At 47.9% G+C, this 21,586-nt stretch overlaps 1 protein-coding gene across 1 annotated transcript in view; it reads right to left on the reverse strand.

The window, feature by feature from the left end:
* LOC135913800 (astacin-like metalloprotease toxin 5) overlaps positions 1-21,586 on the reverse strand; it is an 86,861-nt gene that overhangs the window by 30,405 nt on the left and 34,870 nt on the right. The window contains exon 4 of the mRNA XM_065446492.1: positions 17,096-17,210. Coding sequence (XP_065302564.1) covers positions 17,096-17,210 — 115 coding nt within the window. The remainder of the gene's footprint in view (positions 1-17,095; positions 17,211-21,586) is intronic.

Genomic DNA, 21,586 nt, shown 5'->3' on the forward strand with positions numbered 1-21,586 from the left:
CGGTTGTGCCTATGCATTTGTGGCGAAATGAAAATGCATTGAGAATCTTAGTGTGTTGGCTTGCATGAAGAACATACTTCAGATTGCTTGCTCTGTTTACTGTCGATGCATGTGCCAGAGGTTCAGTGTATCTTCTTTTTTTTGGGGTGGGGGCGGCGTTATTCTGGATGGATAAATTGTATATTTTCGTCTCATAATGGGGCTCTAATTCTTAAGTAGAACAATGCACATCCAATGCTCTGCAGAACTCTCTGTACGTGAAAATGTCATGAACCACCAAGGCAAAATTACATATCGGGAGAAATGTGGTGCAGATGCCAATGAAAAGTGGGTCGTTAACCCGCCATGATAAAAATAAAGATTGCAGAGTGAAAAGACCTTTTTTACAGCTTTAGAACAATGATTACACAAAACGTGATATGCTCAAACGAGAAACACTTGCTGCAATGCCAAAGTAGGATGAGCAGCATGCAGCATATATTGGCATTGGACATGTCTCGTAACCGTTATTTTTATTGTAAGCCCTCACTGTGACACCTTTCCCTCCGGCACTCCCAAGACTGAAACGTGGCACTGTCTTTCCATTGGTGTCATGATGATAATGGTAACGGCAGCAGCAAGGCTGGTTAATGCTTGCCCCTTTGATTCCTGTGAGTTTAGTGGTAAAGAATATGGCACGTGCATACATACACCTGTGCTGCAAAATTTAACAATTGTGATTTTTTGGAGAGCTAATTTTTGTTGGGAAATTTCAAAGATGTGCACCATTGTGGCCTAGTAACTAGAGCCTTGGTGAGGTTGAAGACTGGGTGTATTGGTATAGAAGCTTGAAGTTTAATTGCACAACAATTCAACGGGACACAATAGAAATACACACAGCAGAATGCTCTGCTGTGTGTGTCACTCTTCTTTGTGTGCCGTTGAATTGTTGCGCGATCCAACTTCAAATAGAGCATTGGGCTTCTTTGGTGCAGGACCAAGGAAGCGTGAGCTATTCGACAACACGCCAGTGCCTTGCCACACAATTATGGAAGTCGGAAGGTTTGCAAACAAAGCTTTGCTTTCAAATCCACCTGCTCACGTAATACAAGCACTGATTGAAAGAACCATCATACAAAAGTAATGGTGAAATCAATCGCCTGTGAAAAGTGTAATTTGTATATTGACACTGTTGACATAATAGGTGCCATACCAGCCTCAAAATTGTACTGGACAGAGCAGTTTGTTTCCTATGTGAAGCACAACCTCCCATTACATGCTGTGCAGATAACCAAGCTCAGTTTGTTTTGACGTGCTACACAACATTCACTGTAATCTGTTTTTGATTCTAAAGAATTGCCAAACACCACCTCTTTTTTAAGGACATCATGGGAATATTTGGCGAGACCTTTTTACAGCCCCTCATAATGGAAATGTGGCTAGGCTGCTTTGCTTGGATGCCTTCATAGATTTCTGCTCCTGATCATTGTGAGCTATCAAGTTGCAGAAGTCTATGCAACTGGTGCAAGGCATTACGTGTTTCTATAGTCGGATACAACTTTAGGAGGCTGCGGAATCTGCACTTTAAGGCAGGTGAACACAAGCCTGCACCAATGGGCACGCACTCTAGACTGACATCGTGCCGCCGGACAGACGAATACCTGCTCGTTTGAGAGGGACTATTTCTTTAGATGTAGAGGCAGTCGGCTGCTGCACTTTGGTCATCTGGGCGGGGCCTCTCCTGTCTTCTGAAGTTTTATCCGACTGTAAAGGATGCTGCTTTTCATGCAACACAAAAGCGCAAAGTGTACAATCATTTGGCCTGTGAAATGGATACATCAGAAGTGTGCTATGCAAGGGCTTAAGATGTCTGAAATACAGTACATGCAATTATAAGACAGTGTTAAAGAATATATGGTATCGAACATGCATGTAATGACACATTTGAATCGGGGAGTGTTGCAGTCATATGCACAGTCTATAGGTGATAGCATTATTAAGCTCCTGCTGTTTCCTGTCTTCATTGTGAATTACACACACCGTTCATCTTGTGGCTAATCAACACGCACTGTATTTTTGCACATAAAAAGAACAAACAGCACAATGACGTGTATGCTGCATTAGTGTATTTTTTATTTACATGGTCCAAGAGTGGCACAGGTTGTCTTACGTTTGTGCCTATGTTAAAGGGACACCAAGTGCATGTTACAAGTCACCTAATATGCACAGCACAATGTTTACTGCAATAATTTTATTCATGTTCTTGAATAATAAATAACATATTAAACTGAAAGCTCCTTTATAAGGTGCCTTTTGTGGGCTCGACAGGAGAGAAGTGAGGGCACCGATACTACTGTTGCAGAGCAGCCCTCTGGACCTCTGCCACACTCTCAAGAGCACGTTCCTGGTGCTCGCCTACTGCCACCAGGCGGTTGAGTGCCTCCAGCAGCAGAATTTTTCGCTGCAAAAAAGTGTATTGGAGTGAATCAGCCGCATACAAACCATTATTTACAAAGAAAAATGCTCGTTGCTCTATTAGTACTAAGTGCCCTTAACTGTGGAAGCCTTTAGTGTAACATGCATAATAAAACAATATGTCGGGACAACGTTGCTTTATATTTCATAACTGGCGTTTTCTTTTTCAGAGCCAAATGTTATGTTGATTAGTGTGCCAGCAGCTGAGGTGGCCCCGCACCTTCACGAGTTTCTACTTTCAGCACCACAAACCTATTTTTTTTAGCTGCAAAAGAGATGCCTCACCCTTCAATCCCGTCTTATACGAGCTGATTGCATCCTATGCCTACAGACATCATATTTTTGTCCCGTTATGCAATTTTCTACCACCCTCAGCTGTAGTTCTCCTTGACATCCATTCTATCACGCCTATGTAGTCACCTGTTGTGAATTGGCAACAAGTGATCGAATACGTGCATGGCCTGCCTGCCGATTCCTTTTTTTTTTCTTAATCTCAACTAGCATATCAGTTGCCACGGTTTCCTATTCCACTGTCTTCCGGCCTTAATGCTATCTCCAAAAATTTTTGTTACTTCGCTTTCTGCACAGTCCTTGACATCTCAAGTTTCTTTGTTAACCTCCAGGTTAATGTCCCATATTGCATAACCGGTAGAATGCAATGATTCTAAACTTTTTTCAAGGATATCGGTAACGTGGTGATCACGATTCGGTAATGCCTTCCATGTGCTGTTCAACCCATGAATTTTTTGTATAAGTTTCCTGCTTTATATCAGTACCTGCTATTGATATTTCACCTGGATAAAGATACTCTTCCATAAATTTTGCGGGCTTAATGTCACTCATGAATTTCTGTTATCTCACTAAGTCAGTGAAGATTATCTTCATCTCTTCCATATTTTCGCGGGCACACTTGCATGTAAAAGCAGGAACACTCATTGGCTCTCACTGCCTTCTTTAAACTGCTGGACATTCAGTTCGATACTACGAAAGTGACTTAATCCGTGCACTCTTATTATGCTAAATATGAAACAGTAAAAATATACTTATCTGCAGTTTTTCGATGTCTCCTTCACTGTGTTGGTAGCGAGATCCATCGTCGGTACCACCTGCTTGTCGCATCGTAGCTATATAGGATGTCTTCCTTTTGCACACACTATGTAATATGCGTGACGCTCGCAGTCACGCAGCGTGGAGGAACTCGGCGCACTCGTAGAAGCAGCATCGGACAGGTGGTTTGTTCAGCACTGCGTCGTGAACAGTAGGTGCGCGTTGCGATCTGTAAAATCGACGAACCCATTGGCAGTCTTGCGGGGTGCACGGAAAGATTGCTGACGGAGGAACAGAACTATCCAAGAAACGGTGGTCATCGTCGAGCGTGATCACTACGTCGCGCACTGCAAGCTCGTTGTACGAGTTTGTTTACACTGGGCCTCTTCGATGTTTAGCCGCCATGCTCGCCCGGCGAATGGATCTGATGACGCCACCACAGCGTTCCCTCGTGGTATAATGCGAAGCGTACTAAATTACAAATTAGTCTAATGCACATTCAGTGTACATATTGTAAGCTTTAAAATGCTTCTAAACCACGTTAAACTAACTAATAATATTGTACTAAATGCGTTCGTTTTATAACTCGCTTGTGCATGTAATGCACTCGGTGGAACGACAAGCAAGTGAAAGATGGCACGACCATGCACCGCCGGTATGATCACATGAGCCCCAGTTTGTCGACCGCCCAGAAGGCAACGCCCAAAAAATGATAGCCAGCGAGAGTGAATCTAGATAAACTAATGAAACTGGAGGCTTGTCGAAAGATAAACTGTGTCTCGGTACCATTCGTGCTTTAATCTTGAGGTGTCGCCAGAGCTCGTGAAGATCCCGAGTTTCGCCAAACTCGGCGCATCCTGCATAGCACACCTGGTCCCGACAAGGTTACGAACAAGACTCTAAGAAACCTCGATGATGCCTCGATAACCGCTCTTACGGCATACATCAACAAATGCTGGCGAGCAGGTTGCATCCCAGAGGCGTGGAAACGCTCTAAAGCAGTCCTGATACCGAAGCCAGGCAAGCCTTCCAGCCTCGATCACTCGCGGCCCACTTCCCTCACATCCTGCGTTGGCAAGGTGATGGAGCACGCGTTCCTCTCCCGCATCAACCACCACCTCGAGGACACTGGAGCCTACCCACCCACTATGGTGGGCTTCCGGTCACACCTCTCCACTCAAGACGTCATGCTCCAGCTCTACCACCAGATTATCAATGACCCAACTAGTGGCAACCGGGCCATCCTCGGCCTAGATTTGGAAAAGGCATTTGACAATGTAGCACATGCAGCAATCGTGAACCGCATAAACAAGCTCAACTTGGGTGAGCGAAGCTACAACTACGTCAGAGACTTCCTGTCGCGCCGCACAGTCACCCTCGCGGTCGGCAGCATGACATCCGACGAACATACACTAGGAAGCACCGGCACTCCTCAAGGATCGGTCATATCCCCGCTCCTTTTCAACCTCGTGATGCTGGGTCTCCCGGCCTACCTCGACGAGATCGATGGCCCCCATCACGCCTTGTAGGCAGATGACATCACCCTCTGGGTCAACAAGGGCAGTGACGGTCACATAGAATGCACCTTACAAGCAGCGGTCTCTGCAGTCGAAACCTACCTCCAAGACACAGGTCTCCGACTATCTCCACTGAAATCAGAGCTGCTCGTCTACCGCTCGCGCCGCCGGCCCAAGCCTACAGTCGAATCGCGCCAATCTGACGACATAATCCTCTATACGCAAGACGGCTCCTTCATTCCCCCAGTCCCGAAGATGCGCATCCTAGGCATGCATATAACAGCCAACGGGTCAAACATAGAAGCGATTCGCAAAATCGAAGGCAAGGTTACAGCGGCTACCCGCCTGATCAAACGCATTACAAACAAGCACACGGGCATGAAGGAGGACAGTGTCATGCGCCTCATACACTCTTTCGCAATCAGTCACATCACTTATGTGGCTGCCTTCCACAACTGGAATGTCACTGAAAGGGAGAAAATCAACACCCTTATACGCAAGACTTACAATATCGCCCTTGGCCTACCGGAGTCCACAAGTACTGCTCGTCTGCTACAGCTGCGGGTATACAACACGCTTGAGGAAATTGTGGATGCGCAAAGAACCTCTCAACTCGAACGCATGTCTCTGACAGCCACGGGCCGCTACATCCTGCAGAAACTCGGCTTCGACTACCACGTCCAACACGGTCAGAAAAAGGTCATTCCACCTGACCTCAGCGACACGCTGACTGTCGCGCCTATACCTCGAAACATGCACCCCGAATTTAATCGGGGCCGACGCCAGGCCCGTGCCAAGGCACTGCTGCGATCCTTGGGTGGAAAGAGGACTACGGGCTTTGTAGACGCCGCAGAATACACACGAGAACACCGGTTCACGGCGGTAGTCGTAGACGTTAGCTCCCGGCTTACGCACGCGTGTAGTGTCGCAAAAGAATACCCCGAAACAGCAGAAGAGGTAGCAATTGCGCTTGCGCTTACCGACCCCCTCTGCGAGGTAGTTTTTAGCGACTCACAATCCGCAGTTCGCAACTACGCGCGGGGGCGCATTTCCTCCGAAGCTCTCCAGATTCTAAGGAAAGCTGGTCGACAGCACTTCGATAACACCGCTATCATATGGTTTCCAGCGCACGTCGCCACCCCCACCGATGAGGGCCTCATTAACTTGAAGGAGGTATAGCACACCGCTCTGCGCGAGAACTGACCCGCCGCGCAGAATCGGAGACTGCCTCTTCGAGTTCGGAACTGCTGGCTCAAAACACGCGAGAACGCCTGGTCAGGTACAATGACATCACCAAGCACTACCAGCTAGGCAGGCGGTTGTTGCCCCCACCTCACCCCATGCTGAAACGTCGCCAGGCAGTCATCTGGCGACAATTGCAAACACAAACCTTCCCCAGTCCGGTGCGATTGCAGCACATTTTCCCCGCGCAATACCCGACTGCTCTTTGCAAATTATGTCAGGAGACTAGAGCGACGCTGTCACACATGTTGTGGGAGTGTCTGGTTACATCAGCTACAATGGCAGTAGCTCCGGAGGCTCTTGCGTCGAAGTGGGCCGCCGCTCTGCGCAGCTCCAACCTCAAGACACAAGAGTGGTCTGTCCAGCAAGCCCGAGAGGCGGCGACGAGGCAAGGCCTCGAAGTCCCCTCATGGGAGACCTGAGCCCGGGTCGTCAAATTTGCCGGATTCAGAATAAAGTTGTTTCCATCCATCCATTGTCTACTTTCCTGCGCTGGCTCAGCCCAGATCGGTCCTGTCCAAATTCTCTCCACTTGAGCTTGCTTCTCGCCTCTTCTCTGCTAATCAGATAAAAAAAAACTGTCCAATGTAGGCAACGCTATTCGCCTTGAAAGGACAAGAAAGCGACATCCTATCAACTAGAAGCGCGTTTATCGGGCTTTTCAGACGACGCTGTTGCTTGCCGCCTGGTGCTTGCATCAGTGTTCCATCTACGCACGTCAGGAGATTGGAATAACGTCAGGAATTGGATTGCACATTTGACGTCGGGAGGCTGGAATAAAAACAGATTGGAATAATCTGACTTTATATAGAGCCCTAGGTATGCTTTTCATTCTAGCATTTTTGTGTACATCGACTTAATCCTTTTTATTTTCCTTAAAACTTCTCTATCTATCTTTACCGCTACCTACGCCTGTAAATGAATCCGGTCGTAACAAATAAATGCCCAGCTTTTTTTCCACCAATCCTCAAAACGTCTTTTGCTTGTCTCGATTGCTGACTGGTCGATGCTTCCGTCCACATTAAATCCAGGCGCTTGTGGAAGTAGTGTACGTTATCTGCTGGCCTCACTGGGTGAATTCCTTCGCATTCCATTAGACGGCCTTTTAACGGCGCCGAGTGGAGCAGAGCGTCACCCCTCGGTCACAGAAGAGGCCACACTTGTCATGACATGGCTTCCCAGATTCGGCGACGCGCGCTGGCACGGCATTCTTTCTAAGTGGTAGCGCACAAGAACTGGCGGTGATGTGAATGTAACGCCTCTGAGGTTGGTCGGCGCGCACTGCCCAATCTCGCAGCAGATGTTTTCTATGAAGTGCATTGAACACTTTTGTCGAGAGCCGACGTTGTGATCCAATTCCTTTCTTTCTGCCATCAGGTTCAAAGGGAATTCTAAATCATCATCATCACCACCATCATGATCATCATTGCCATTATCATCGTCACTATTGAGTCGAGCGGTCAACATACTTTATCTCATCTGAAATGGCTTTCCCCTCCCCTTAAGCCATAGAGCACCTGACTGTAATTAAAGATTTCAGACTGACTGAGCAACTAACTGATTGACTGTTGAGTGAACGAAAGTTAACATACGTGGGTTTGTTTCCTTTCACTGTGAAGCACGACAAGGTTTTCTTGTTTATACCTTTTGAATGTTCTTCAGGAAAGTACAGTTACAAACGTCGTTAATCTTCCACAGCGACCCCCACACAAGGTGCTCTGAAGGTACTTCACATTACTATTCTGAGCTCATATACCGAACGGTTCACTTACGCGCTACAACTCAAATCAAAATTCATTCCTGATACAACCGACCAACATATGCGCCAGCAGTGTGCTCATAATGCACGCACTGATCTTTACTAAACGCTAACACAAACGAGAATAAAATGTGCCCAACAGACTTTGAGCAAGAACTTGTCGAATTCGCTGAACAGGTCATGTAACGATGGGGGAGCTTTCCTTGCTTTTTCGATCTGTCTTTCAGCATATTCGGAGTTAAATTTCACTGTGCATCTGCATCGCATCATTTAAATTTCACTATAGCATCATTAATGCCTTCGATCCTTCTGAGACCACAGCCGTGGCCAAGTCGGGGCTTGGTCCGCTTCAACTGCGGAAAGCGTTTCGTTTGACGCCCACTACCAGGAACCTACCGGAGCACAAAACGGGATCAAGCGTCCGCTCGCCCGAAAGAAGACAGCCAGTTGCCAGGCGCCCGGCTGTGCTCGCCCAGGAGAGGATTCACTGGCTCCGCTGCCCCATTTTGGGGATTAGTTTCGAACAACCATGCAGCCTGCAAAGGTCGTATCACTACGCATGTGGCTCACACGGCACTCCTGCACCAGCGCACGCTGCTGCAAACTGCTTTGAAGTCGAACGCACAGCCAGTTGAAGCGCTCACTGCAGCGCTGGGCTGCGCCACATCTCGACCGACCGAAAGCAGCGTTCACTAAATGAAAAGAAGGTTTGTGCCTCTCCCACGATGGTCCCTCCACGTGTGGCATACCATTGCACCTATTAGGTGGGAATGGCCTCTTGTTGGGGACAAACAGGAACGTTCCAGGCGCTGACGTCCGATAATGGAATAGCTGGCTGGGTGCGCGCTTCAATTTTATTGGTAGGTACCCGTCGACAGCTCTAGTTGGCCTACCACAGCCGCGGCAGATACTCTTTCAACAAGGCCGTGTGTGATTGGACAATGGGCTCCTAGAGACCCCGCACTTAATCGCTATAGAGACGACGCACCTAATTGCACATCATCTCTTTCGAGATACGAGCCCCCACAAGCAGCCAAGCACCAGGTCTGAGAGCATCTCTACCCGTTAGAAAGACCGGTGGCTTTCCGGCGGCACCACGATTTGAGTCCGGTACCGCTCGCATACGAAATGGGTGCTCTACCACTAGGCTATCACTGCGGTTGGCACAAGTGAGACTGGCGGTCCCACATCCCAACAACTTCCCATCATATGGGTTGTCCTACCAAGCATCTGGAACTCCCGTAGCTGCGGAGCACTAGGCCGGGGGCGCGCTCGTAGTATAAAGAGCAGGGCGAAAAGAACAAGACAGAAGAAGAACACAAACGACAGGACAGGCACCAGTCCTGTCGTTTGTGTTCTTCTGTCCTGTTTTTTGCGCCCTGCTCTTTACCCATTCAAGCATGAACCAACTAGCCCAAGCAAGAGTTTTACATGTAGTACCTATTTTACTGGCATGCCTACCCAGCGGTTGCACCTGTCTGCTCCCACAGCAGCGGCGGATGCTCAACCAAAGCTGTGGTTGGGAAAAGGGACCGTCCAGAATTTATATAGAGCTCCCTATAGCTATACGTTGGGCTCGCATCCCGGTGCCGCAGGAAAACCAGTGGTCTTTCTGAGCGCTATAGAGATGTACCATGACCTGGTGTTCGGTTGTCTATATGGGGTTTCATCTCGAAGAGGGGACACTAGGCGGAAGAGAAAGTGATCTTCCGAAGCTGGAGGGTAATTACATATATTAGCATTAGCGTGACCAAGCTATTTAGTCATGCTAGAAGAATGAACCCCCCAGACAGACCATATTTGTTAAACATTTACTTAAGTTTCCCGCCATGAATACTGCATGTTCGATGTAAAATTCCAGATATTGATCCCGCTTTGGTTCAAATAATTATTGGACCTTTAGTGTGTGCAAAGGCACATTCTTGTAAGGTCGCACGCGTGATCGAGATTTATTGGTCTCTGAACGAGAACGCTTATGCCTGCAGATGCATCCAGAGTTAGCAGCATGTCATGCCCCGTGGTAGACGCATTATTCCTGCTCATCGCTTTGGTTAGCCACTTGATATCGTACGCACGATGGTCATTTCTGATTCCTAAATATGCAAACGTCATTTGAAGGTGCTCCCGCCAGCTAGGGAAGATAGTAATTGACTCCAAGTGGGTGTCAGGCCTGCCCTGTGCTGCGCGCGCAAATTATAACCTATACTAGAAATGTCGAAGAAGAATATAAAATCATCTTTGCTTCCTCATTGACTTCAGGTGACTGATAACATAAAGAATATCATAACTCTTTTCGGACGAACAAACCGTTCAACAATACAGAATTGACGCTCCTACGCAAAAGGAGGACGCTATGATAGGCGCCCGCAACAAAAGGAAAAACAGAATGCGATCGTAAAGGGAAGATCACCATATAGAGCTATGGGTGTCTTTGTATAAACACAGAACAGAAGGTTTGAAGATGAGCAATGACAATTTCTCGCGTCGAATACGTAGACTTCACATAAAAACCCCTGTGTACTTCCAGCATCTTCACCTGATGATTTATTCCTTCGAATTTACTGCGGAAGATATATATATGCCGTATTGATTCGCGATCCACAAGGTGGAGAAGAATTTTCCTTCAACTACGCAGCATTATTTCTGAGAAATCCTCGTGGGTTTCCTTTGTAGTTCTGTGTTACAACGGGTGGATGTCAATTTTCCTTTCACGAACCTTACTCCACCTTGCGGAATCCCGCAGAACTGATTTGCCATATTCATTGTCCTTGTGCTTCGAGTAATCGATTAATTCGCCCTCGCACTCCGATCTGCTAGCCTCCGGGTTAGTTCAGATTGTAGAGCGACCGCTCCGCAAAGGCGCTGGTCCCATGTTTGTATCCTAGATCAGGACGGATTTTTCTTAAAATACGAAGCTTTGTTTCTGAGAAACTCGTGTGAGTTTCCTTTGTAGCTTCGTGCTACATACGGGTGTATGTCAATTAGTTTTCATGCTGACCAGTTTATTCATACATCTCCTTTGAATCCCATCGCATCTGGATGGTGAACACTCCCTAAGATTATCGCTGGGTCGATGTTTTGGCTTTACACTGCGATGTACCGAGTCGCTTCTGTTCTTTTTTTCAGCACACACATGCGCCATCCTGTAGCGTGTATTATTGTTCTGGTGTGTTTTTCTTCTCGGGCAGCCAGCTCGGGCCTAAAGTAGCAAGACGCTCCCCTTTTTGTTGTAGTGAAGACTCTCCCTTATACTTGTTCAAGAGAAGCTTGTATTGGCCCACATGTGTCGTTGTCGTGGTCACGCAAAAAACCCAGTTGCTCCCAGGGCAGAGCAGCTGCGGCAAAGGACGCCTTGATGACTTGACAGCGGCGCAGGAGTCATTAGCAAGGATTCCAACTGCACATGCGCGCGCTCACACCACGCGCGCCGCCAATCAGGGCCGTTGCGCTTCAGCCGGGAAGGGAAAGGGCAGCAAAGATTTTCGCGCGCGCTGCCAACACCTCCTAGTTGGCGCTGCGCCGGCTTCGTTTTCGTTCGCTTAATTCTCCGAAAACGGATGGGACAGCCACGCATTGTGCGTTCCCCCGAGGAACCGGCAGTGTTCGATGAACGGTGGCGAGAACTCGCCCGTGAAAGGGCTCGCCGTCGGGGCGCCAATCCAGCTGTTAGAGTCGCTCGAGCCCAGGCAATCCGACAGCAACGAGACGAAGATTCCAAGCTGAGTGAGCGGGAGTCCGAAGCAATACGGTACCATCACCTGTGGGTTACATAACCATGACGAATGTTAGGCGCACGCAGGACAAGCTTCGGTTACTCCCATTTTCCGGTAAGGGAAGGGCTGGTATTTTTATTGCTGTTTTTATAAATTACCATGGTCTTTTTTTTTTGTTTCCATCCTTTGTATCCAATTTGCCGACTATGTTTTTTTTCTTTCTTTTTTATGACTCGTGCTGTCAGTATGACTTTAATTTGTTTGCCAACTTCCCTGACCTCTTCTTCCATTCCGTGTCCCTGCTGTTGAATACAGCATTTGTGCACTTTAGCCTGCCATTTCATTTCTTCCATTTTCCGCAGCCTTTCTTCAAAACTAATCTTGCTCTGCGATTCTGTGACTTCAAAAAAAAAAAAGCCCAACCCATGTCACCCTGTACTGTAGCATTTGTGATTTTACTAGCAGGCAGGAGTGCTAGTGGCGATAGCTTACGAAGGCGCGTTGAACAAAGGAGCGGATGGCAAGGAGGTTATATGCCTAGGCTTCTGGGGTGGAAGTAACTCTTTAAAAGTGAAGCTGGTAGCCGCCGTCTTGCTAGAGACAAGACTACCGAGCCATCGTGGCCACCGTAGCACTGAAGGCGCTCGTCGTGCTTATGATTGTACACAGTCGAAACAGTCTCTGACTAATCGCGGCATGCTCTCCGAGGCTATTATAACGTCTTAGTACGTCATGGTGGCACCAATAACGTAGACTCCTCCGGTATAACGTTCCGGCTTTAAGATAGGCTCTCGTTTGCTCCCGACCGGATGTTGCACTTACGTTTGTTGCACTTACGTTTGGAACAGTTAGGAAGGTGCTTGTACGTACACGTATCAAATTTATCCGTCAAGTAGGCACTTGCACGTCACTGTATGTGGTATTATGTAGCGCAGGTGGTTCAGGTTGTGACCTGCGGTGTGCGTTTTCCACGACCTTCTCTATTTGGATTGCAGGTATGATGCGATGCGTGTGTTTTTATTAGGGAAACGAGCGAGACGCGTGCACGAGAAAGACGAGCGCTCAATTGATGACAAGAAAAGGAGAGGGTTTACAAGAGCAGCATTATCCAGCCAGAAATCTCAGGTGAATAAGGATGAATTGAAATTAAAATCCAGTTCATTTCTTCTCCTGTGTACGCGTCTGCACATCTCACTGGCTTCCTGTGCGTTCACAAATAAGCACAAACTCGGCCAGGAAAGCATTGCATTATATTTAGCTCAGAACGAAAGAGCGGTTGTGCTCAGCTCGAATTACAAGATTGCAGAGTGCTATATAATGTTTGCGATACACCACGTCATGCAGAAATGTGATCGATCGCATTGTGAAGAGCGGTAACATAGCTTTCGAGACATGTATTATTTAAAGATCAATTGACACAGAATATAGGTTCGAAACTGAGCTTGCACTGAACCACTATGCAGTTTGGAAAGTTCAAGTGTCACCGAAAAGTGTTTTCTGCTGTTCATGCATATGTGTATGCACTGATGACTAACATGCTTATGTTGTGAATACTTCCAGCTATAGCTGGAAGGCCAGTGAAATCCTTATGTTACCTTAACAAACAAGCTCGACGCGATTGATGAGTGGCATAGATTTCTTTAGGTTTGTGTGTGTGGGAAAACTTTAATTGTTTAGGTGCACATAAATTATTAGAGAACATCCACAGTGAAGTTCGATGACGCAGCCTCTAAATTCAGCAAATAAATACCGTGTGTTTCAGGATGATAAAGGCATGATTTGCAGTGCCTTTCTTGACAAATCCAGCTTGGCAGCTTTGTGCCAAAATTAAGGAGCTCTTAATAGAGTATTGCGAATAAAATAAGGTATCTTGTGAGGGCCTTTCTTGGAACTACTGGGAGCACATAAATATTACTAAGTGCTGTTACTACGCATCTGCACAGCCATGTACCAGCACTCAAGCGAGATACAACAAACCAATAAATGAAGACGGTGCCCGCTCCGTATAGTCAGAAGTTGCTGGTGGTAACTGCATCAGGTCTTTACAAAAGGTGGCTGAATATGTTTCTCGCCAAGCAGCGTGTAATCAGTGGTGAATATTACGCAGTCACATCACACGAGAGACTGCTCGTAATTTAACACAGTGAAGAAGTGCGCTTTGGCGGAGCGTTCCGCCGGTTGCTTTTCACGAAGCCTCCGGCAACAGTTGGATGCAGAATTTTCTTTTTCGACAGCAGCACAGCATTGCGAGCTGATATACATTTTAAAGATACTTAGACTCACGTTTTTTGTTGCACAACTACGAATGCAACCGAATATTGGACGTGTTTCGCGGCTGCCTATGCTGGGGACGCGCCCTCTTTTTTCCTCTAGCAACATGGCCGCCGCGGCTTCACTCGCTCCTGTAGGTGGCCGCGGGACTGCCACTCCAGAAATTCTATATACCCTCCTTAGTGTATGGCATGACCAGAGTTGCCAGATGCTGCCGAGCAAATAAGCAAATAACCACCCCAAAACAAGCCCGAAAAAAGCGGCGCGACTTTTGCTAAGAAGCCCAAAAGAAGCGGACGATAACAAATTTTCTCATTCTTGCAAATCTTTTAATTATAGTATTTAAAAATCGTACAAATACGAAGGGAAGGAAAACAAATCACTTTAATTATTTTGAACAGCAGCAATATCAGCAAGAATGAGCGAAAACACTCATGCACTTTTTAACATTGTCCCCAGTGTAGTCTGCACCCTGTTCATTGCGCGTTTGCCAGTACATGAATGAAGTTACTTGTTGACTCCACCAATCAATGTTTGATTTCACGGTTCAACTACATACAGTAATCGTCGGATGTGTTCAACACATCAGGAAACCCCTCCGCGTCCACTTCGGAACCATACATGTTTTTAGAGTTGAGTAGCTGCAACATTTTTAATGTCGGTTGAAAGTCCCGGCAGCAAAGACCTCGAAACTTTAGGCCATAACGTACGTGCAGGATGCCGCTCAACATAGGATTCTTCATTATGTTTCGGTGGTGCGACTTCACCAGCTTCATGTGCGAGAGCACGCGCTCGACATCGGCATTGCTAAGAGACATGGCCAACAACGACGGAGCGAACTCTGCTATTTCCTTGAAACAACTTTCGCCGCTTGCATCCTTGAAATCTAGCACTTCTACCCAGAAAGAAGCGCCGTCCTTGTTGTTTACATTTTTCCAAGAAAGGAGGCACAGCCGTCTATACTGAGTATCCAGGAGTCCTACATCACCCTTGAACAGTTTGAGGAGAGGCACATCCTGAAGGGGCAGTTTTACCTGGCTCAGTATGTTCTCGGGCGAGAATGATTTCATGGAATTCCAAAGATGAATGTTGGGCATTAAAATAACTATATTTGCAGGAAAAGCGCGAGTAAGCCCAAAAAAACGCGACAAGCGACTGTAAAAATTTACAAGTGACTCGGTGAAAAAAGAAGCCCACATTCGCTTATATTAAGCGGAACTGGCAACCCTGGGCATGACCACCGATATCGGGTAGAGCGTGGTGCGTTCGCGCCGCATAATCTTGGGAGGTCGTGTACATGATATTCCATATTTAATTGAATGACCATAGTTATATATATCTTGTTTTCTACGCACAAATGCTTACATAATCAACGTAATCTGCGTAAGGTGCACCAGCTTCAGCGTTCGTTATTATGGCCCGTGACCTCGGTAAATCACCCACTACCATCACTGGAAGGGCGCACCGTTAAAGTGCGCGAGAAATATTCTTGGCGACAGTACCATCACCCGGCAAAGAGCGGTAGAGAATAAAAAAGCTGCAGTTTAGCCCGAAAAGCAAAGCACTGATTGCGATATAACAAAATATTAGACAACACGAAGCAAGCATCGTAGGTTCATTGGTCGTGGAAATTGCAGTGAATGCATTCGCTTAATAATTACGCTACCAAGCGTGGTGTCACGCGTGCGCGGACGAACATGAGGCGATCTCACACGAAACATGCTTTCACCGCATCAGGCTCAATGTGGCCTACACGAACTACTTCGAGTATTAGATTCCACTAGCGGACTCGCCAATGTGCTCTGAATGTGACGCCCCTGAAGGCCTAGAGCATGTTCTGTGCGATTCCTGCCACTACTCTTCAGAGAGACTGTGATTGAAGGCGGCGCTACACCTGCAATTTGGCTCGAGCCTGGAGCTGTACCGCATTCTCGGTCCGTGGCAAAAGACCGCCTGCGCAGGCGGTGCTGGCGGTGCGCACGTGGTACTGTATATGTCCTTGAAGGCCACAAGCCTTAACGAAGCTGTAAATATATCTATAGTGTATATGTGCGTGTGACTATATGTGCTGTTTAAGTATTTATCAGTCCATATATCATAATCATCACCCAGCACATGGAGTAGCATGTCAGGCAACGACCAGGATAACAGCTCCAGCATATCATGAAAGCTTGTATCTCTCTCTCTATCCCTCCTAGATAGGGCGCGCGCGTTCATGCTCGGCGACATGATTCGCCGCCGCCCCCGTATTAGAAATATGTGCACCAGCCTGCCTCCTAGCACGCCGCCATACCCTACCCCCCCCCCTCCACCTTGTAGCACGCGCACACCTCCTCGCTTCCTCCTTGCGCACACAAGGAGACAGTGCACGTCCGCCCAACGGCGTATTGCACATTCGCGTGCAATTCGCCGTCGCACGAAGCCGCCATCCGGCTAACCCCTCGTATCTACAGCACACGTCGTGCGGCCGCGATCTTTTCATTCTTGGAATTGGTGCAGAACATCACGGCGATGCTGGTGCCGATGACACCGGTGCATTCGCCTAGAGTGTGCGTATAGTTGCTGTCCCAATAAAAAGAAGTGTGGAAGGGGAGGGGGCGGTGTGAGCGAGGCTCGCGACCTAAACATGACACCACCCCTCGGCTTCAGATTGGGAGAAGGCGGTGTAGTGTCTCGGGATGGTAGTGGAGAAAAAGTATCATTTCGATTTCTCCATCTCCTCTTATAACAACCAATTTAAAACCTTGCGGTCAGACGGCCCCTGAACGGCGACCTACAACCCTTAGAGCATTGCCCGAATTTGCGATAGGGCCCTAATTTATTTTCCTACAAGGACATAAATTAGACGTATCTTGTAATGAACCCTACTTCGGAAGACAGCGCCCGTCTTCGTCCTGACGTCCTTGTCGGCTGTTTCCTTGGTAAGAAAAATCACCAAATGGCCCAATGAACTATCGTTCTAATTGTGGCACACATTCCCTGGGGAAGGACAGAACCTTGGTTTCTTATTAGCAATCTACGTTGGCCCACATTAGTAAATGCAGACGCACCGTACACCCACGTGAGAGTACAGGCAGGAAACGAGCACTCACCCCGATCCGCGGTAAATGGTGATGTAGTCCCGTTGCGTGGTGCGAGGCACGAAACGTAGGCAAGTCTTTCCTTCAATTTCGTCGATCGCTTGCCGAATCATTTCCGTGTATCGACCTGCGACACGCCAAGCCACAGAAAAGAAAGAAAAGAAGCAATATTACAAGCGGTGGGGACGCCCTAACCTCTCTCGTTTGCCGGCATTCGTTTTCTCCGCACGGCCCTCAGGCTTGTGGCGTTCACGTTGCAATACACACATGCGGCGGGGGATAGTATGGGTCGCAGTTTTTAGTTACGATGAGAGATTGCGCGCACGTTGTGATGCGAGTGCAACCTGACGGTATGAAAATTCGGGCGCCAGAGGGACTCGGCAGCGGGACGGGTGGCGCGTTCATAACTGCTTTCCAAGTGACTAAACGGCGGAAGGCTCTCCATGGTAAAGTGATCCTTGTAGTACGTGCTACCTGTGACCGTTCTGCCCTCCCTTCCCTATCAGCACCGACTTCACGCCAACAACGGCAGCTGCACTGCTGTAAACCGGTATATCATTTCCCCTTTGACTTCTGAAGCATCTGTTCTTAATTTGTATGTTTTACCAAAGAGCTTGACACGAAGGGTTCCTGCCAAGGGAAGCGCAGGGACCAGGTGCTCAGCGCGGGGTTAGGTAGATGCCACTTTAGCAGCCACACACCAATTAATAATTACACGCTGTTTTATTTAATTTCTTAATCACACGTTGATTTACTGTGAAATGGGCATTTGGTGATTACGCTGAAGTTCATGGTCATGGCTGGGCGGAGCATACGCAGAGCAGGCCCATGTGCCACGCACTGGAAAATATTACCTTTTCTTTCCACGAGTCGAGTGCGCAACAGGACGAGTTGGTAATGCATTACAAATAACAGCGCACCTGGTGGACGCAGAATGGACAGAAGAGACGGACGCACGCACTGACTCCCTACACGATTTATTCGCAGACGTGATGGTACGTAAGAAGGCGAGTGTCATCCTCAAGAAGATAGGGCAGCACGCGGGGAAAGAGTTGAACTGTTGTTGCGAGTATGGCAGAAACACAGCAAAATTTGGAGATATAGTTATTTTATACACCTTTCGACCAACTGGCAACCTGAAGAGACCGTACAGGAATGTGGGACTCACCAGGGTGTGCCACTTCGCGACTGCACTTTCTCGACCCTTCATTTCGCCTTCAGCTATTGCCTGGTCTATCTATATACGCGACGGAATTGTACTGTGTTGCTTGTAGTTTGGCGTAGGGTTTACGGAAGCTTATATAGTTTCCTGCATCGGGATGATAGACAGTGCCTCGCGCAGCGTTTGTCACTGCGACGAGACTATATACATAGAACATATCTATCGCGCTTCTTGTGACAATGAGAGACAGACACTGCGTGCCGATTTAAGCCTCACTGACAACAGAGCATTAACAGACCAAAACATACTGGAGCCATGATGACATCGACCACAATCTGCACCTGGGCTTCGTGGGCAATGCTGCGCTTTTTGAAGCTGACTGTGTTCCGCGACAACCTGTGATTGCGCAGCGAACACTTTTGTGTGCGTCGACATCGGCTATTTAATAAGTGTGTTTAATCAATACATTAGAAGCAGTTCAAGATTGCGCCGCTAGATTCATTCACTCTTCATACTCGCATGATATCAGCATTTCATCTTTGAAAGCTAAATCCGAATTACAGCCCCTTACGCTGCGTCGCCGCATTGCCAGTTTCGCCTTTATCATAAAATATTTCATTCTTCACTAAATCAGCCAACTTATATACCAGCCGCAACACGCATACCTCACCGCACCAGTCATCCATTTCAGGTTGCCCGCCCATCATCGGGTACTACTACTTTTTCCGCCTCGTTCTTTTATCGAGCAGCTTTAGACTGGAACGACCTTCCCCGGGACATCGCCATCATCGCTTCAACATCTACTTTTCAAGATTGTATTAGTGATCATCTTAAATGTTAATGACTCTTCCTTGATTGTTCGTTATATAAATAAAAACCCACCCCTTGTGTAATCCCACCCAGAAAGGGGCCTTTAAAGTAATAAAACTGAACTGAACTGAATCGGTTGTTCTTCATTTCCTCCCCCTTTCTTTTTTTTTCTTCCCTCTTAATTCTCCCTCTCTCAGTGCAGGTAACAAACCAGGTGCTAGCTGGTTAACCTACCTGCCCAATTTCTTCCCTCCCAGATTTCTCTCTCTCTCTCTTCAGAAAAGGACACAAACACCATATGTTGCGGCACAGTGAAGCCTCGCGTGCGGGCCCTGAAACCCTCTTCTGACTCATCAAAAAATTGCCTCACTATTAATGAACGTCGCCTCACGAGTCTCCTGCCGCGAAATGTTTTGGGGATCCTTCAACTATAAGCGGAGTTGACGTAGGTGTCGAATTGACAAGAGGTTTTGTCTCTCCTTTCGTCTCCATTAGCTGTCCTTGGAGCTACATAGAGTAGAAGTGAAGGGGGCAAAGCGCCTCGATTGCTGTCAAAGCCCCTACTAAAGGTTGGAGCGCGTCGGCGGCGATAGGGCTCGTCGCGGCAGCCTGTGGCGGCCGCGGTAGACTACGCAGCCCGCCGCTGTTGTCTTGGAGGCCACACATTGCAGACGGAGCTGCGCGAAACGGTCGCGTGTTGACCGGCGGCGCAGAGACGAAATTACTTTTCGGTATCTTTGAAGCCGCAGATAACATACATCTTATTCAGCTTAAAATGAGCAACTATGGTATTACTGAGAATGTTCTTACGATCATGAAAGCAGCTAATAGCTGCTTGCGATGACCCTACATGACGACACTGCGGAGATGGGAGCAAGCTATTTTTCAATGTTTTTGACACGACATTGTGAATTTCCTGTTGCATGCAGTGCAATAACATTGGGCCCACATGTTCACAGAGGCCTATTCTACAGATCGACAACGTTTTTTTACGTTCTTAAAAAGCTTTTAAAGGCCCCTTTAACCACGGCTGTGCCCGCTATACTTGGAGAAGGAAACAGAGGAAAGGACATACAAGAAAAGGCAAAGAAAAAACAAAAATGAGGCATTTACTGTGACGCGCAACCCACGCAAATGCTTACGAAATGTGAAGTTCAGGAAAAGAAAAGAAGTTTTGTGGCATCATCACCACTCTACGCGGAATTCAGGGTTGTAGTGTAATATAGTCCACACAGGAGGAGGAAGGATAGAGATAAGAAGAAGGTAGGGAGGTTAACCAGAATCACGTCCGGTTGGCTACCCTACACCGGGGGAACGGGAAAGGGGGAAACAAAGATAACAGGGAGAGAGCGGAGGGAAGGAAAGAAGGAAATTGCAGTGAGTTCACTGACGTGTGTGGCCTTACAGAAATTGCAATTAGAGTCACAAATGGTCGCACAAGCCCGTCGTCCTTAAGAAGCACAAAAGTGCCTTCACCGCTTTTTGGGCCGACGGTCGATGGGGGCGGTGTTCCAGCAGCACCTGCACAGAAAGCGGCCGATTGTCCAGTTTTTGAAAAGCTTTGGCAAGTTCTTGTCTCTCAGGGGTGTATCGTGGACAGTGGCACAGCAGGTGGTCGATGTTTTCTTCCGTGCCACAGACCTCGCATGCTCCACTGTCAGTCACTCCAATCAATGTAGAGTATGCCTTTGTGAAGGCAACTCCTAACCAAAGGCGACAGAGAAGCGTAGCTTCACGTCGAGGAAGTCCGAGTGGAGGCCGGAGTTGCAGGGAGGGGTTTAGTCGATGCAGTCGTGTAAGTCGTAAGTTTGGCGAGGTCCACTCGGTCAGTGTGAGACTGCGTGCCAAGTGTCGAAGCTGCCTAGCGGCGTCTGTCCTCGAAAGCGGAATCGGAACGTTCTGCTCTTCATGATGTGCTGTACGAGCAGCGTTATCGGCGGAATCATTGCCACTGATTCCACAATGGCCAGGTACCCATTGAAAAGTGACCTCGTGACCTTTTTGTTGAACATCATGGTAAAGTTTCGCGATTTCGTATGTCAGTTGGTCATGGCATCCGTGTCGAAGAACTGACTGCGTGCACTGTAATGCCGGTTTGGAATCACAGAACACAGCCCATTTTCTAGCTCTTTCAGATTCAATGAATTCCAGTGCTCGACGCAGGGCCGTTAGTTCTGCTGCCGTTGAGGTCGCGACATGCGATGTCTTGAAGCGCAGTGTCATTCCTCACGTTGGTACCACCACGGCACCACCGGAACTGCACGACGTAGTTGATCGATCGGTATAGATGTGGACGTGGTTTCTGTACTTTTCATGCAGAAGAAGTAAGCTCAGCTGTTTTAGAGCAGGGGCCGGTAGATCTGTCTTCTTCTGTAGTCCTGGAATCATTAGATGCACTTGTGGACGGCTCAAACACCACGGAGGAAACGCTGGCTTGGCCGCAGGTGCGTACCCTGAAGTAAACGACGCACGATGTGCACTGACAATGCCGCTAACTGTCGAGCAGGGCCTTGCAGCAGTGAGGCTCGCCA

Source organism: Dermacentor albipictus, chromosome 6 (genome assembly GCF_038994185.2).
Source record: "Dermacentor albipictus isolate Rhodes 1998 colony chromosome 6, USDA_Dalb.pri_finalv2, whole genome shotgun sequence".
Lineage (NCBI taxonomy): Eukaryota > Metazoa > Arthropoda > Arachnida > Ixodida > Ixodidae > Dermacentor > Dermacentor albipictus.